This window comes from Coregonus lavaretus (genome assembly GCF_964263955.1).
Source record: "Coregonus lavaretus genome assembly, chromosome: 29".
In the NCBI taxonomy this organism is placed as follows: domain Eukaryota; kingdom Metazoa; phylum Chordata; class Actinopteri; order Salmoniformes; family Salmonidae; genus Coregonus; species Coregonus lavaretus.
Genome location: NC_140016.1, coordinates 25200001 through 25218412, shown reverse-complemented (window position 1 = coordinate 25218412; position 18412 = coordinate 25200001). Strand labels below are relative to the sequence as shown.

General features: G+C 43.9%; 1 protein-coding gene across 1 annotated transcript in view; it reads right to left on the bottom strand.

The window, feature by feature from the left end:
- LOC311104616 (transcription factor COE1-like) overlaps window positions 1–17392 on the bottom strand; it is a gene marked incomplete at both ends in the record, with an annotated part of 43120 nt that extends 25728 nt beyond the window's left edge. The window contains one exon of the mRNA XM_084146480.1: window positions 17367–17392. Coding sequence (XP_084002606.1) covers window positions 17367–17392 — 26 coding nt within the window. The remainder of the gene's footprint in view (window positions 1–17366) is intronic.
- Between the last annotated feature and the right edge of the window lie 1020 nt (window positions 17393–18412).

The following is an 18412-nucleotide window of genomic DNA, read 5'->3' as shown; positions in this document are numbered from 1 at the left end:
GATGATGCAATTTTCAATATGATGCACGCAGGAAAAAAAAGAAAAAAAAAGAGTTCATACAATCAAATGCAACCATGCTTTTTATTTGCTATGTGTGTTCAAAATCAAACTAAAGGACATCTCGCTCAGTAAACATTTCAAAATGCTTGAATAAAATCTTGAATTATTTGAATATTTTTTGAAGCAACCATTTTCTTCATTTTGTTCAAATTAACACAAAAAGACACTCCTTCTCCCTCCAGACTCATGGTGTCTCATTAGGGTTGGCTTTTGATTTGTCCAATCCTTTCTCCCATGTGTTGATTGACCGTTGTTACGGCAACAGAGGGGTATTGATTGGGAATGGATATCAACGAGGATGGGCCGTAATAACCCAGTAGTTGGAGCTAAGATTCCCAGCCATACAGTAAAAATGGATTGCCGTCTGAATGCATTTCCCACTGCCATGTTATCTCTGCACATCCATCTCCTGGACCATAAGTCCCCTATTTTGATGGAGCGCTTTCTTTTTAATTGCCACATTATCACAATAATAATCCGGGCAGTTAACAACTGGCAAGGTAGCTAGCTGTAGTTAGGTATTGAATTTATTGTAGGTTAGTATTGTGGTTGTAGTAGCTTTCCATAGGTAATTGTGGACTAGTATCGAGGCACGAGGCTAGCTAGCTAGCGGGTAGCTATTGGTAACGATTAGCAACGCTGGAGAGCTGGTTCCAACGGTAATGTACTCCTACCCAACGTTTAACTTTTGCTTAACCATGTATTAGATCGTAGGTAGGTAGCTAGCTGTAGTTAGGTATTGAATTTATTGTAGGTTAGTATTGTGGTTGTAGTAGCTTTCCATAGGTAATTGTGGACTAGTATCGAGGCACGAGGCTAGCTAGCTAGCGGGTAGCTATTGGTAACGATTAGCAACGCTGGAGAGCTGGTTCCAACGTTTAATTATTATTATTATTATTATTATTATTATTTTTTGCTGCGTTGTGAAGGGAACTCGACACGGACTTGAATTGTCTGTTTGGTGTGCTGACACACTCTTGGCAGTTTGTTGTGGCCAGGTGTTGATGCTAAGTTGTGTGTTAATGGATGCTAGCTTGCAGGTTGGCTACGGCGTCATAGCTAGGCTTCGTGGGTTGTTGTGGGTAGTTACTGTGTCTTGGCAGTGTCCTCGGCCGTGCCAGCTGTAGCACGAAGCTAGCTAGCTAGCCGTTCTTCAAACAGAGTCGACACAGTGGCCATTGCTAGCTACCCAACATGACCATTTGGCTGTACTGTAGTAGCTAACCACAATTTACTTGTCCTAGCTAGCCAACGTCTAATCATTGCTGCGTCATATAAGGAACTTGACACAGACACGAATGATCTGTTTAGTGTGATATCACAATATTGGTGGTTTGTTGTGACCAAGTGTTGGCGCTAAACGGTGTGTTATTGTTATTGGATGCTAGTCTGCTAGTTGGCTATGGAGTCATAGTTGGCTAGCTGAACAAAGTGGGTTGAGTCTACTCCTTTAAACATTGAACCGCTGTGGTTCACAACAATTCTGATTTCCAAAGGCGGAAGTTGGGAGAGTTTTTGTTCGGGTGGTTCAGTGAAACAATTTTAGTTTCCGAGCTAGAAGATTTGGTGAGGGAGGCCCTGCTCTCTCCACTCCCAGATGCTTAGCCCATTTCATTCCGATCTCCTCTGCATTTTTGTAGCCATTTGCTACAGCCTGTCAACTATGCCTCTGCCTATCCCTGTTCTCTCCTCTCTGCACAGGCTACACAAACGCACCACACCGCGTGGCTGCTGCCTCTCCAATTTGGTGGTCCCTGCACGCACCACCCACGTGGAGTTCCAGGTCGCAGGCAGCCTCTGGAACTGCCGTTCTGCTGCCAACAAAGCTGACTTCATCCCAGCCTATGCCAACCTCCAGTCCCTCGACTTCCTGGCGCTGACGGAAACATGGATCACCACTGAAAACACCGCTACTCCTACTGCTCTCTCCTCGTCTGACCATGTGTTCTCGCATACCCCGAGAGCATCTGGTCAGAGGGGTGGTGGTACAGGAATCCTCATCTCTCCCAAGTGGACATTCTCAATTTTTCCCCTAACCCATCTGTCTATCTCCTCATTTGAATTCCATGCTGTCACAGTCACTAGCCCATTTAAGCTTAATATCCTTGTCATCTATCGCCCTCCAGGTTCCCTTGGAGAGTTCATCAATGAGCTTGACGCCTTGATAAGTTCCTTCCCTGAGGATGGCTCACCCCTCACAGTTTTGGGGGATTTCAACCTCCCTATGTCCACATTTGACTCGTTTCTCTCTGCCTCCTTCTTTCCACTCCTCTCCTCTTTTGACCTCACCCTCTCACCGTCCCCCCCTACTCACAAGGCAGGCAATACGCTTGACCTCATCTTCACTAGATGCTGCTCCTCTACTAATCTCACTGCAACTCCCCTCCAAGTCTCCGACCACTACTTTGTTTCCTTTTCTCTCTCACTCTCCTCCCACACTACTCACTCTGCCCCTACACAGATGGTAATGCGCCGCCGCAACCTTCGCTCTCTCTCTCCCACTACTCTCTCCTCTTCCATCCTATCATCTCTTCCCTCTGCTCAATCCTTCTCCCTCCAATCTCCTGATTCTGCCTCCTCAACCCTCCTCTCCTCCCTTTCTGCATCCTTTGACTCTCTGTGTCCCCTATCCTCCCGGCCGGCTCGGTCCTCCCCTCCAGCTCCGTGGCTTGATGACTCATTGCGAGCTCACAGAACAGAGCTCCGGGCAGCGGAGCGGAAATGGAAGAAAACTAAATTCCCTGCCGACCTGGCATCTTTTCACTCCCTCCTCTCTACATTTTCTTCATCTGTTTCTGCTGCTAAGGCCACCTTCTACCACTCTAAATTCCAAGCATCTGCCTCTAACCCTAGGAAGCTCTTTGCCACATTTTCCTCCCTCCTGAATCCTCCCCCCCCCCTCCCCCCCTCCTCTCTCTCTGTGGATGACTTCGTCAACCACTTTGAAAAGAAGGTTGACGACATCCGATCCTTGTTTGTTAAGCCTAATGACACTGCTGGTCCTGCTCACACTGCCCTACCCTATGCTTTGACTTCTTTCTCCCCTCTCTCTCCAGATAAGATCCTGCGACTTGTGACTGCAGGCCGCCCAACAACCTGCCCGCTTGACCCCATCCCCTCCTCCCTTCTCCAGACCATCTCCGGTGACCTTCTCCCCTACCTCACCTCGCTGATCAACTCATCCTTGACCGCTGGCCATGTCCCTTCCGTCTTCAAGAGAGCGAGAGTTACTCCCCTTCTCAAAAAACCAACACTCGACCCCACTGATGTCAACAACTACAGACCAGTATCCCTTCTTTCTTTTCTTTCCAAAACTATTGAGCGTGCCGTCTTTAGCCAACTCTCTTGCTATCTCTCTCAGAATGACCTTCTTGATCCAAACCAATCAGGTTTCAGGACTGGTCATTCAACTGAGACTGCTCTTCTCTGTGTCACAGAGACTCTCCGCACTGCTAAAGCTAACTCTCTCTCCTCTGCTCTTGTCCTTCTAGATCTGTCTGCTGCCTTTGATACTGTGAACCATCAGATCCTCCTCTCCACCCTCTCCGAAATGGGCATCTCCGGCGCGGCTCACTCCTGGATTGCGTCCTACCTGACCGGTCGCTCCTACCAAGTGGCGTGGCGGGAAGCTGTCTCCGCACCACGTGCTCTCACCACTGGTGTCCCCCAGGGATCGGTTTTGGGCCCTCTCCTTTTCTCCCTATACACCAAGTCACTTGGCTCTGTCATATCCTCACATGGCCTTTCCTATCATTGCTACGCTGACGATACACAACTAATCTTCTCCTTTCCCCCTTCTGATCACCAGGTGGCGAATCGCATCTCTGCATGTCTGGCAGACATATCAGTATGGATGACGGATCACCACCTCAAGCTGAACCCTGGCAAGACGGAGCTGCTCTTCCTCCCCGGGAAGGACTGCCCGTTCCATGATCTCGCCATCACGGTAGACAACTCCGCTGTGTCCTCCTCCCAGAGTGCGAAGAGCCTAGGCGTGACCCTGGACAACACCCTGTCGTTCTCCGCCAACATCAAGGCGGTGACCCGCTCCTGCAGGTTCATGCTCTACAACATTCGGAGAGTGCGACCCTGCCTTACACAGGAAGCGGCGCAGGTCCTGGTCCAGGCACTTGTCATCTCCCGTCTGGACTACTGCAACTCGCTGTTGGCTGGGCTCCCTGCCTGTGCCATTAAACCCCTACAACTCATCCAGAATGCCGCAGCCCGTCTGGTGTTCAACCTTCCCAAGTTCTCTCACGTCACCCCCCTCCTCCGCACACTCCACTGGCTTCCAATTGAAGCTCGCATCCGCTACAAGACCATGGTGCTTGCCTTTGGAGCAGTGAGGGGAACGGCACCCCTGTACCTTCAGGCTCTGATCAGTCCCTACACCCAAACGAGGACATTGCGTTCATCCACCTCTGGCCTGCTGGCTCCCCTTCCTCTGCGGAAGCACAGCTCCCCCTCAGCCCAGTCAAAACTGTTCGCTGCTCTGGCACCCCAATGGTGGAACAAGCTCCCTCACGACGCCAGGACAGCGGAGTCACTCACCACCTTCCGGAGACATTTGAAACCCCACCTCTTTAAGGAATACCTGGGATAGGCTAAAGTATTCCTTCTAACCCCCCCCCCCCCCCCCCCCCCCCCCCAAATTGTAAAGTGGTTATCCCACTGGCTATAGGGTGAACGCACCAATTTGTGAGTCGCTCTGGCTAAGAGCGTCTGCTAAATGACGTTAATGTGCCCTTGAGCAAGGCACTTAACCCTAATTGCTCCTGTAAGTCGCTCTGGTTAAGAGCGTCTGCTAAATGACTAAAATGTAAAAAATGTAAAATGTAAAAGGTCACAGACAGCCATGTCACATTAACCAAGGGATAACCTCATCCAATGCAGCCGCCCATTTTTTTTGTTGCAAAGGATGCTGGGAGTCTCCTGTAGTGGAGAGCGGCCCTGTCAAGAGATATAAATGGTTGCTATCTGAAGAGAGCATCGATTTCTCCCTAACAAGACAGTAACAATATCTTTAAAACACACAGTGGTGAGCGAAGCGATTTTCTCATTGATCAATCAAAATATATATCTAAACCGCCTCGAGTGGCCGTACAGTGATAGAAAGAGAGAAGGGGTGTGAATTCAAAAGAGCCCTGTTGCGTAAAGAAATATGCTAATTTTGTAATGACACATTGAAGAAGATAAAAAAAAGTGCTACTCTATTTAGCCGGTATTGACTGAAACTTGATCTGGGGTGCACTGTAGGCTACTAATGCCCTTTATGGCAATGGAATACAATAACATGGGGAACCCATCCCCAATTCATATGATATCAGAGTCCTTGGGAGGAGAGATATAGATCAATAGGGATTGAATTAAAAGGCAGCTGGAGACAAGGGCCTGGTAAGCCAACCAGCCGCACTGTTATTACAGCTATACCGTGTTTGAACCAGAGCAGAGCTCAGCCAAGCAAGCACACCCCAAAAAATTACGAGAAACTGGGACATACCCTACTAGAAGCCCTGGGTAGAGCCAGTTCAGAGTTAAGATTCACCACAGCTCTCCAAATGACAAGAAAACACACAAAAAGAGAAAGCACAAAAATAGGAATAGAGTGATGAGGGTGAGGTCTGTGGAGGGGGGAGTATGTGATGTTGTCTCGGCGGCCCCGGATCCTCCATCTGCCACTGGGCAGGAGTTGACAAGGAATGTAAGATTCCAGGTCTCTTCATGGAAAAGCGGCACCAGATCAAAGCCTGGTTCCCTTTGGAATGGTTCTGCGATAGCAGCTCGGAAGCAAAGGGGGAAGTAGCTGCTTGTAGAAGATGACAGGACGGAGGTTGAATGTTGATCTCAACTTTGAGAAATGGGAGCGAGAGAAAGGGGTTCGTTTTCAGGCCAAGCTTGTGCTGTAAACTGCATTACTTCACAGCTGCACAATGATTTTGTCACTTGAAAGGGTTACCCAATACCATCAGAAAACTCAACAGATAACTTCACTAAGATTGAATGTATGAAATACATTTCTGTACATTTGGAGCAATTTCAATCCCTTGTTTATAAACCACCAGGGTTTTCATTATATCAGAAATATAATGACTATACACCTGTTCCATTGGCCTATTTTAAGAGTATGAGCATTGAAAAGCCTTTTGAAACCAGTGTCATGCTTCAGACTTGCAGCGATTATTTTGTTCTAGCTTCCAAATTGGCAGAGAATTTTAATGACAGTTTATATGAGACATATGATGGTGAAACATCATTATCACATCAGGAGAGACTAGAGTTAGTGGGAGAAAATGACTCTCTGGCTTTTGGCAGCTGCACCGCTCAGCGCTGGAGCCCATCAAACATTTTTTACCATGTTTTACCATATATTTAACTTAAAATATTCCATAATATGTTATACTATGGTATAACAGAAGCCATGGATTACAGGCAACATCCACACTGAGCTAAAAGGCTAGAGCTGCCGCTTTCAAGGAGCGGGACACTAATCCGGACACTTATAAGAAATCTGGCTATGCCCTCCAACAAACCATCAAACAGGCAAAGAGTCAATACAGGACCAAGATCGAATCCTACTACACCGGCTCTGATGCTCGTCGGATGTGGCAGGACTTGCAAATGACCACGGATTACAAAGGGAAACCCAGCCGCAAGCTGTCCAGTGACGCGAGCCTACCAAACGAGCTAAATACCTTCTATGCTCGCTTTGAGGCAAGCAATACTGAACCATGCATGAGCGCACCACCTGTTCTGGACGACTGTGTGATCACGCTCTCCGTAGCCGATGTGAGTAAGACCTTTAAACAGGTTAACATTCACAAGGCCGCAGGGCCAGACGGATTACTAGGACACTTACTCAGAACGCTGACCAGCTGGCAAGTGTCTCTTTACTGACATTTTCAACCTCTCTCTGAACCAGTAGACTCTTCTATACCGGAGCGCCAAGTCTGGGACCAAAAGGCTCCTGAACAGCTTCTACCCCCAAACCATAAGACTGCTGAACAGTTAATCAAATGGCTCCCGGACTATTTTCATTAACCCACTTATAGTTTTTTTTTGCACTGACATTCTTGCACTGGCTCTATGTACACTCACTGGACACTACCCACACACTCACACATACTACGAACACACACACACACACATATTGATGCCATACACACACACTCACACATAGACACACTTTCACATACGCTGCTGCTACTCTGTTTATTATCTATCCTGATTGCCTAGTCACTTTTACCCCTACCTACATGTACATATTATCTCAACTACCTCGTACCCCTGCACATTGACTAGGTACCGGTAGTCCTTGTATATAGCCTCGTTATTGTTATTTTATTGTGCTACTATTTCCTTTTTTTTGCTAATCTTTTGTTACTTTTTAACTCTGCATTGGGAAAGGGCTCGTAAGTAAGCATTTCACGGTAAAGTCTACAATTGTTGTATTCCGCGCATGTGACAAATACAATTTTATTTGATTGATTTGATCTCTCCAGTTTCAGTCTTTAGTGTATCTGTTACAATCCAATGCACATACACACCTGATTGGATGTTATTTCAAACCTCAGAAAAATATACACTTATAAGAATAAGAATAAGGGAATTAACGTTATTTATAACGGTTACATGGAGAAAATCAGATGTCTCTGGAATGAAAATGGATGGCCCTCCCTTCAGCAAAATATATTTTACCTAAACCCTCCCTCAACGCTTGAAAAACAACAACAAGTGACCCTCCCCTATACGCAAAATAATTATTAAAACAAAGTTTACCATCACTTCTTGGACAGATCAGAGCCTTAGATATGCAGTTTTAGAAACTGTTCTTTGTCTTGTAAGCATTAAATGGCAATGCACTAATTTTGATAGAGCACAGGGCTGCAGGTCAGAAGGTTGTGGGTTCGCAGACCACCGTGGACAAAAGTAGGGGTGGAAAGATCTCCTTTATAGTAAAGTTATTGCATGAATCTATCATCGTATTTACAGGTCTGAGAAAATAATTGCCTTTTATAAACATTTCATGCAATTCTATGTCATTTTACATATTAGCAGAATATTTTTTAATACCACACAAATTACCGGCTAGGAATGGACAGAGAGATAGGCCTATGTGTTCATCTTATCATATTTCTCCAATGCCAAATCAGTGTGTCTTGTTTGCAACGAAGCAGTCCCTGTTTGTAAATAATTAAATCTGAGAATCTGAGCATGGTACTTTCAAAAGCTAGGCCAACTTTTTCACCCCAGACAGCAGGCCTACCTACGCAGAAAAATGTATGCTTTAACAGCTGGCTACTCTTCTTCCGTGGCATAACCCAACGAGAGGTCACAAGTGTTTCCCTAAAAGCTGTCTGGGTTTAAACATATTCTATTGTACAGAAAGTGAATAGCTTGATCAATTAGATTACTTCCCAAGCAAAGTCAGCCTCTGAATGTCAAAGAGACAAAACAATGATATCCCCATATGCATCGGTGTCACATCTTTCCCGGGTATTTTATAGCTTGTTTCTAGCATAAAGCATTGCGGACCAAAGCGTTGTTATAGATCACTTTATATGTGACTCGTTTCATGAAGCTAGGCATATGTCGCACATCACTACTTCACAGGAGAGACATTTGAACATTTATATTTATTTTTTTATCAAAATGCATTTTGGGGGGCAGAAATGCCTTCTGGAACTTTCATGTGCCTTAATAACAAATGTTTATGCTATCTGTAAATACAAATACAATTGCTAAATTACGAGCCTAGTTGGTTTAGCCACGGAAAAAGACAGGAACCTTCCCACTAGCCATGATTGGCTGAGATAATGAATGGGCTGGACATGCCGGGAGATGAGTTTGGATTGGTCTGCCATGTAGCATGCTTCTGTCTATGACATGAGCTGCTCAGTATGTGTTGATAGTCCTTTCTACTGCAGCTTTTTTGAAAGATATGATGTTAGCCATCGAGAACTACAAAAGTTTTGCTACTTTTCTCAACAACATTGATGCCCTGAATTTAGCAGGCGCTATCAACAAAGATCAGTTGGAAAAAGTTGTGATGGGCTACTTTCTGCACATGCCGCGGTCAGTGTGAACCGGAGTGACTTGACACAACGCTGGCCAAACATGTAGCTACAAACAAAATTGTGTTAAATGGTTCCAGTCTGCCGTGAAGCATTCATCCATTGATATGGGTAAGAGTCTAGCTACATTTTCAGATATTGTATGTTTCTAATTTTGTCAGAAAGTCGTTTTCATTGCAAGTTAAAGTGTACTGTTAGCTAGCTAGCGAACATTAGCTTGCTGGCTCGCTAGCTAACATTATGTGTATGATCTGTGTAGTAATATCATTTGTATCAGAAATCCATTTGCATTGCTAGCTAGCTAACATTGAACCTAGTTGGTTAGCTTTAGCTACCTGCAGATACATACTACAGCTATGACAATGTTTGTATTGGTAGTAGTATGAGTGGGGATTATGCCGTCAGATGATTACATGACCCATCAAGTTAGCCAGGTGTGTCTGGGGGTGATTCCGGCAATCTATTGTATTTCATGAACATGTGTACATGTCTAGACAATAGTGACCCATCCACTTAGCTAGATGTGGCTGGGGGTGGTTATAGCATTTCTTTCACATGACCCATCAATTTAGACAAGTGTACCTGGGTATGCGTCATCTAATAATTATAAAATATTGTTATCTGGACACTTTGTTTTTGATATTGCTACTATGCAAGTAACAATTTCACTGTACCATTTGCACCTTCTGTATCCTGGGCATGTGACAAATAAACTTAGATTTAATTTGATATAGTGTTTGTTTACCAGAGATGGTAATGTGAAGAACAACATGACCTGCATCAATGTCAGATTAGGATATAGGTCAAGGACTAGATGAAGTTTTTTTTTTACCTGGAGTTTTCCTTATTGTAGGCTACTACTTTAACCACTTTTAGTTTTGAAATCTTTGGTTGTTTACTGCACTACTCACTATGTTTAGCACATGGCCTCACAATCCTTAAAGAGATGGGTGGGGCTAAGGCTTAAGAGGGTGTGAACGATGCTGAATGGGTGTAGACAAAGAACAGCTCTCCAGAAGGTGTACCAAAACATTCACGGGCCATTTTCTCAAAAGTGGGGTTACAAGTTTATCAACTACTTTCCCATTGTTATGATACACCATTTTCTAGCTCTGAGTCTCTACTTTTATCCAATGTAAAAAAACACAATTTCAAATGTTGCTACATACAACCGAATCGAGGTGGTGGGTCATATAATCGGATCCATTTAATTTTCTTCAAAATCCTAAGCTAACAAGGGTTAGGCCTGTGCTTTTTGCCATTTTCTTTAATAAAATGTTGGCCTATGGCATACCCACTCAAACCCCCTCAATTCGAGTCTTGGTTTTAACTTGACAGCTCTTCACTGACACGGAGGTAGGCTATTTAAAGGGTGCATGGTGTGTGGAGGAAGCACACAAAAACGTTTTTGATCAGCAAGAGCAGAGCAGGCCAGGGCTCAGGGTTGGAATATCCACTGCAGTGTGTAATGCAGCCTAGTTTTATTTACACCATCCCAGCAGCTATCTTAGAAATATAACTTTGCCCTGTGCTTCTCCAAGCATGCACTTCGTAGCCCATAAGCTATGGATCATTTGATTGAGACCACACTAAATAGCCTTTAGGCACAATTGGTATTGCGCCCAGCGGAGAATCAGAGATGAGGGGTGGCATCGGGCACACATCGATATATAGACTAATAAGCAACTAATTCTAAAAACACAGAAATATTTAAATTTCATCAATTACACATTACATGACCCTCCCCTTGACTAGATGTATAAAAATAAAAAATTCGAAACCCTCCCCTTGACTGAAATTGAAAAAGCATGACCCTCCCCAATTTTCCTCCAGGTAACCATACTGTACATTTCGATCCATCCCTAAGGGAGGAAAGCCAGGGAGTAACTTCTCCTTTTCCGTTCAACCCCTTCCTCCCTCCTTATCGAAAACGTATTAAAACACCATCAATAATGAATGTCCATCTACAGCCAGGGCTCCGTTATTAATTCCAGGCTGTTTTTCCCGCTGTCTCTCTTCTGGTCTTAAAAAGTAGGTAAAGATAATGAGAGAGTCTGCGTCTCTGTTGTAAGCCGTCACCTCATTATGCTGCCCTACAATCAATTACAAGGGGGTGTGTGTGCCTGCCAGCCTCTAATGTGGAACCATGGCTGTGGCAGGAGTTACTGCTGCTATAGTCCTGCTGGGCTAACCTAGTCCTTTCTTTCCTCTGTCCATTCAGTTTAGGCTGAGTCCCCATTCATCTCAAGGCGTCCTTCCCTTGTCTCCCTGGTTTTTTATGGACTCGTAACCAACCGTGCTATTTTGTTAGTTTTTTCGCATTGTTTGTAACTTATTTTGAACATAATGTTGCTGCTACCATCTCTTATGACTGAAAATAGCTTCTGGACATCAGAACAGCGATTACTCACCTTGAACTGGACAAATAATTGTTCTTTAATGAGTCGGACAAGATGGATTTGCTCCAGACACCCGACAGGGCCCTCATCCCCGTCATTCACAGTAGAAAGAAAAGGAGATATCGCGGAAGGAGATTGGGGTACCTGGTAAGGAGCCGGCGACGAGTGGATAATCTGCCTTTGCCATCGATACTATTGGCCAATTTACAATCGCTTGATAATAAAGTGGACGAACTACAAGCACATATATCCTACCAACGGGACATTAAAAACTGTAGCGCCAAGTATAGGTCCAAGAGGCTTCTAAACAACTTCTACCCCCAAGCCATAAGACTCCTGAACATCTAATCAAATGGATACCCAGACTATTTGCATTCCCCCCCACCCCTTTTACGCTGCTGCTACTCTCTGTTTATTATCTATGCATAGTAACTGTAATAACACTACCTACATGTACATATTACCTCAATTACCTCGACTAACCAGTGCCCCCGCACATTGACTCGGTACCGGTACCCCCTGTATATAGCCTCACTATTGTTATTTTACTGCTGCTCTTTAATTATTTGTACCTTTTATTTCGTATTATTTTATATAGTATTTTGTTGTGTGATTTTTTGGGGGGGTATTCTTTCTTAAAACTGCATTGTTGGTTAAGGGCTTGTAAGTAAGTATTTCACTGTAAGGTCTACACCTGTTGTATTTGGCGCATGTGACAAATACAATTGGATTTGATTTGTGTCCTTGTCTCCTTTCCTTTGTGACCGCTGATATGTGAAAGGACTGGATGGGTCTACAGATGTAGGATTTAAATTTGAGCCAGTTTGCTACAGCAGGAAAATAATCCTGCAGTAACAGGAAAAGTAAATTATTATGTGAATTATAATTAATGGATTTTTGTAGGGGTTGATACATTTTTCGTTAGGGCAAATAAAGTCAGAAATTTGGAAATAGCAACCTTTTTAAAACTCAAATTTACCACAAATTTGCATTTCCTGCTGTGCAGGAAAATTCTCAGCAACAAAAGAGTGATCAAATGAAGATCCTACATCTGTACTCCATCTCGGTTTTATCTTTCAAGACCTTCTGCCTATAAGGCTTTGTGAACATAAGGGAAAGGACATGTCACTATTGGGACACTGCATATAGTTAGCCCAAATACAATAGCATTATGAATAACCTTGGCACAGAAGCTGCACAAAGTGGCAGTAGGCCAGGAAGGGGGGAAATACATTAAACAAAGAACAGGGACCCGTGGCCCCTAAGAGCCCCTATAGGAAATCACTATGTGGGCCCTCTAAAAATGTTTTACAGAAACGAGTGCTTCAAAAGCATTGAAACACTTGATGAAAGCTGTTGTGTATTGTTTCAAAGGAATAATGCTTGAGATATTAGCTACATATTATGTACACTAAAGCTGAATGAGGCTGAGCAGGGAATAAGTGTCTGACTTCAGCATCATTTTCATTACAGGGGATGTGAGCTGAGATCCACTCTAGATGATGTCATCCTGGGACCACACCCACAGCACTATACTGAAGCAATTATGTCTGGCTCAAATTACAAGGCCCTCTTGACTCCATACAAGGCGCATACACATAGACACAAACACACACATTCACACACACACCTTCACCATTCCCAGAGTCTCTCATTTATTACGTTAGGCAAGAAAAATAAGAAATCAATATTTCAGCAGGGGTATTTTAAAAAGCTGCCGCGTTTCCAATTCTGACCCACCATTTGCTTTGCGTGTTTGATGCCTTCTATGAAAAGACAGAACCAGGCGGTGGCGTTTAGATGAGCAGCACCAGGAGGCAATGAGATAGCGCCTCAGATTCTTTGAGGTCGACTTCTCCAATTTCAAAACAAAGGCTGAAATCAACTGAGAGATGACACACTGCTGAATTGCTTCACAGTATAACTGAGATAAGTTCTAATCAAACACTTGGGTTGGACACAGAGATTTACAGTCTGCCCAGTGACACTGAAATGACATTAGCATTGTCGCTAATTGTTTCACAATCAGTTGTCATTTGATTTAATCTACTAGTTATTGTTGTTCTGCTAAATTCAAGGAACATTTTCCCCAACATCAGAAGGAACCATATTCCACACAGTCTTATTACAGTATCTAATATTTACTCTACTGTGTTGAAAACAAATGCCCTCTTCAAATAATTAGGCACATTCTGAGGAAGCTCATGTATAGCTAATTAGGGTATGAAACGGATGGAGTTAACAATATGGCTCAGTGTGTGTGTGTGTGTGTGTGTGTGTGTGTGTGTGTGTGTGTGTGTGTGTGTGTGTGCGTGCGTGCGTGCGTGCGTGCGTGCGTGCGTGCGTGTGTGTGTGTGTGACCCCCCTTCTGACAACGCTCCAAGACTAGGATCCTCCTCGGCTCTGCTACATGCCATCAATAATTTAGTAGCCAAGATGGCAATTACAGGACCATGTACAATCAAACTAAATATTTGATGAGGCACTAAAACAGTCCCTGGAACAGATCTCTCTCTCTCTCTTTCTCTCTCTTTCTGTCTCTCCTCTCTCTCAAACACAGACATGCTCACACAAACACACAAACACACACACGCTCAACTGTCTATTGTCTTAACAACGCATTATGACTCTAGTCCCTTATTCCCTGAACTTTGCAAGAGACACAAAAGCAGTTTATTCCGCTAAGAGTGTCTTGCACAATTCATTTTCTACTTCTAAAATATTGAGTGGACACATGATGCATTTTATAAGGGTGTGTTTCACTTCCGACGTATTAAGGAAGGCTGTCTCTCTGCCTGGAAATCAGCACAGTACAAGATGAGGATTCATCAAGACAGACTGATGGCATTAAATATCTGAATCAAATCGATTTTTATTGATCGCAATAGAAACCAGCACCAGGCTTTTACCTCACCTTTCATCTTTGATCAGACGCCGATTATTCAACATAAAAAATGATGTGACATAAAATCCATTACTGCTGAACATTTTTGAGATGATGACTTTGTCTGAACCTGGTAAATTGGCAGCTGGCCATTTCCACTAAAGGATACAACAACTCTGCTACTGTATAAGAGATGAAAAATAATTCGATCAGAGATAATATCTGCCTATAATATATCTATATTTAATGTATTATGCTAAGTCAACATGATCCTTTAAAATAAAACAATCTTGTTAATGAGATCTTTGTCACAGTAAAGTGTTATCAGCTTGTGGACATTGTGAAAAATGTCACAGTGTGTTCAACAAAATCCCATTTCTATGTGAGATCTATCATATGACAAACACATGCAGAATTCCTTGAGCACAGATACGAACAGAACATCCCATCATTATTTCATGCAGGAAGCGTGGCTGGCTCTATTCTGAGGGTGGATGTGAGAAACTGCTTTGGAGCACAGATAGAATGGAGTTTGTTTGTTTGGCCAAGTGAACCAGTGTTCCTCTACAACCTCCTGTCTGTTTGTACTTAACCCACCCTTCACACACACACACGCACACACACACACACCATACACGTACACATGCACACACACATTTAGGGCACACACACACACGCTCTTCTCCGCTGCACTCAGGTTTCCTCTGGTCCCTCCTCAGCTGTGTTTTGGCCCCGTTGCCATGGCAAAGAACATATTTATCCCTCCAATCAAAATCCCTCCACGACATAATGCTCTAACGAGAGAAAATAAAATATGTGACTCGCGGTGACCTCATGGCCCCGGCATGCATTTGAAATTGTAGCAAGCTGTAAAAATCTGTCCTTTGCTTCCTGTGCCGAGAAACACATAGTCAAATCATGCATCAGAAAGATCACGGTTTGTTCAGAAACAACATTCTTGACATCAAATAATTATTTCATGTTTATTTTTTCTCCAATTGTGGCGAGTTTTGGATAACACATGAGTGTAATTACTTTAGATAGAACACCTTTCAACCGCAGTACTGTTTGGAAAGTTTGAAACGTAGAAGAGACATGTTGTCGTTATCTCTGAGGTGATTTGGAGGTAGGGTAAAACCCTAAAGCGGGGAAAGGTGAACAGATGTGGTCGGGGTGTGTATTGGGAGCGTCAGATATAGAACCACAACAAACGCTGTGCATCAAAAGCAGAGGCTGAGAGCTCACACTGAGGGATTCAGCAGGAGTGAAACAGCAGGTGGACACACACATACTGTGATGAGTGAAACAGCAGGAGGAGGGTACACACACAAGCATGCATGTATAGGCTACACACACACACACACACACACACACAGACAAACAGTCAGACAAACACACACACACATACCATAATACGTTCCACAGCAGGGGGAGAATCACCACGACGAGAGGTAAAGCCCTGAACAGCGATGTATGGAGCTGAATGAGGAAGCAGCTCTATATCTTTCGTAGAGGTGGCGTTGAATAATTCATTGAATCATTAACTTGACTAGGTCCAGTGACAGCTTGAAACAGGAGGGTTGGAGCATCAATTGAGTCTCTTTGAGTAAGTCTGATGCAAAATGTTGTATTTTTTTCCTTTGACATGAGTTAACATCAGTGTCAAAACAGATGAGGCTTCTGTCTGGAAACATCTTTCTGTCTAGAAATATTGTTATTCTACAGACTGAGGCTAAAGGCTATTTCAGGCTATAGGTCCTTGCTATAGGATAGGCTGGGTGGAACTGTCACCATATTGCTTATATCTATCCAATCCATACAGATCTATAAGTGCCTAGGAGGTAGGAGTTGTCTGTTTACCAGGCATCAGAGAGTCGAACTCGAGCACATTCCCCTATGTCGGCTGGTCAAAGCCACAGACCTGTGGCTACCAGCTAGCCTCTCCTCCCTCACATCTCTATAATCACCGTCTAGGCGAGAGAGACGACGGGCTGTTCAACAACCTGTCTGCCGAATGCAGGCGGAGGGTGAAAAAAGAAAATCCCTCCCTGACACGTTGATTGACAGCTCCATCCAGGCCCCCAGCGCTGAAATCAAGCTGTCAGTCTGGGGGCGACGGAGGAATTGTCCTCTCAGATTTAAATACCGCCCATAATAGGCTACCATCTATCAAGCCTGCCGCCCAGGTTATTCTTAGACACATACATTAGCCCTTGGCCCAGATAGGAATGTCACCAGATTAAACATCCAATTTGTTAACCGGCCGGGCCAGAGGTGCTGCTTCTTGACAGGACTTACAAACAAGCACAAATGGCCCTATTTTTCACACCGGGGCCTGCAGGCTTTTTAATGCAGAGTGGGCCTCGGGCCTAGCGCCAGAGCAGGCAGGCTGTCGAGGCAGACAGAGAGAGCAGAGGGGTGTGCTTGTAGAGTGGTCTCACACACACACACACACACACACACACACACACACACACACACACACACACACACACACACACACACTGGAGTAACAAAGACCTGAACACTATACACCTGATGACTCCAAAAATGTCTATAGAAAGGACAGATTTTTCACCAAATCATGCTTGTTATTCACCATTAAAGGGTCTCTATCCTGATTTTAAAGGTGCAAACTCGCAGTAGCCTACCAGTACATACTGCACACTCAGTGCATGGTAGAATCAATCAGGCCTAATCCACTGCTGTAGAATGCTAAGGCCCAGGGAGAGGGTGATTCACTGTATACTTGAGATGAAGCCATATATTTCAGTCAATGAGGGTCCTATGGACAGATTGGGAGCATATTGGTAAACAGAGGGAAAGATGGACTAGCAGATGCCACCAGTTTAGACCCTACAGACTGGGAGACAGTGTGAGAAATATGGGGATGGAAGGCAGACACCAAGCACAGCCAGAGCCATGGAAACGGTCTGCAGGGAGACATCTTACTTGGAGGAGAGGGAGGAGATATACATGAGGAATTACTGTGAAAAACGATCTATTCCATAGTGTTATATACTGTACTGCAGATTGTAACTGGAAGAAGGGACTGAAGTAAGCAGGCCTGAACACAAATGTATTGTATATGAACGTCCTGTATAGGAGAGTAATGTAACCACAGAACTACCAAATAACAAGAAGTGGGAAAATATATTTTTTTTTTTTTCAGTGAGTTGCCAGATATGCTTTTATTATAATAACACTAAATAAATCTTTACCACAGAAACCTAGTAGTGTATATTGTCTCTTAGAAATAGAACACAAATGATAATGGTCCGAGAAATGGACCCTACTAAGTAATATAATTTCTCTCACACTAGCAAACAGGGTTTTTTCATTATTTCAAAACCGTTCTTCAGGGGAAGAGTGATTTATCCCTCACTTTGTCTGTCAGACAAATGTTTCTCTTTATGGCTAGTTCTATTCCAAACGAGGCCTGGCGTCATAAAACTAATATACGGCGTCAAGTATTTAATTAAGTATCTGGGCAGAGATGGGTGAGCGTCTTGCTTTATTGAACCAAAATTAAAAATAACTTGCCCATTTGAATAAATGGCCTGGGGGTTGCCTCTCAAGCGTTTCATTATAATATCGCTCATGCCACTTTAACCTCTTTAAGTGCCGGCCCCTTCAATTGTTTGTGAATGGAGACAGAACACGCTGAGAACGCCTTTCATCGTCAACAGAGAGACTTCCTCCCCTGTCACCTGACTAGGGAAAAACATGGCAGTCTCCTGGTTGTTCTGTTTGTTTGTACTCTTTGTGTGCTGAAGACGAGATAAGACAAAGAAGGAGGGAGGAAGGAGGGAGGAACAAACTGTGATATGTTGATAGAAGAAGCATAATGATGCAACCATTACAAAGTAAATGTAATTTAGTCCTGCCTTTGAAGTCAGTGGAGAACCCAACCACGTTAGAACATCTCAAACTGAAAGTTTAATCAAACACGACTGGAGCCCAAATAAAAGGGGGAGGAAATTTCAGCAGGGCGTCAA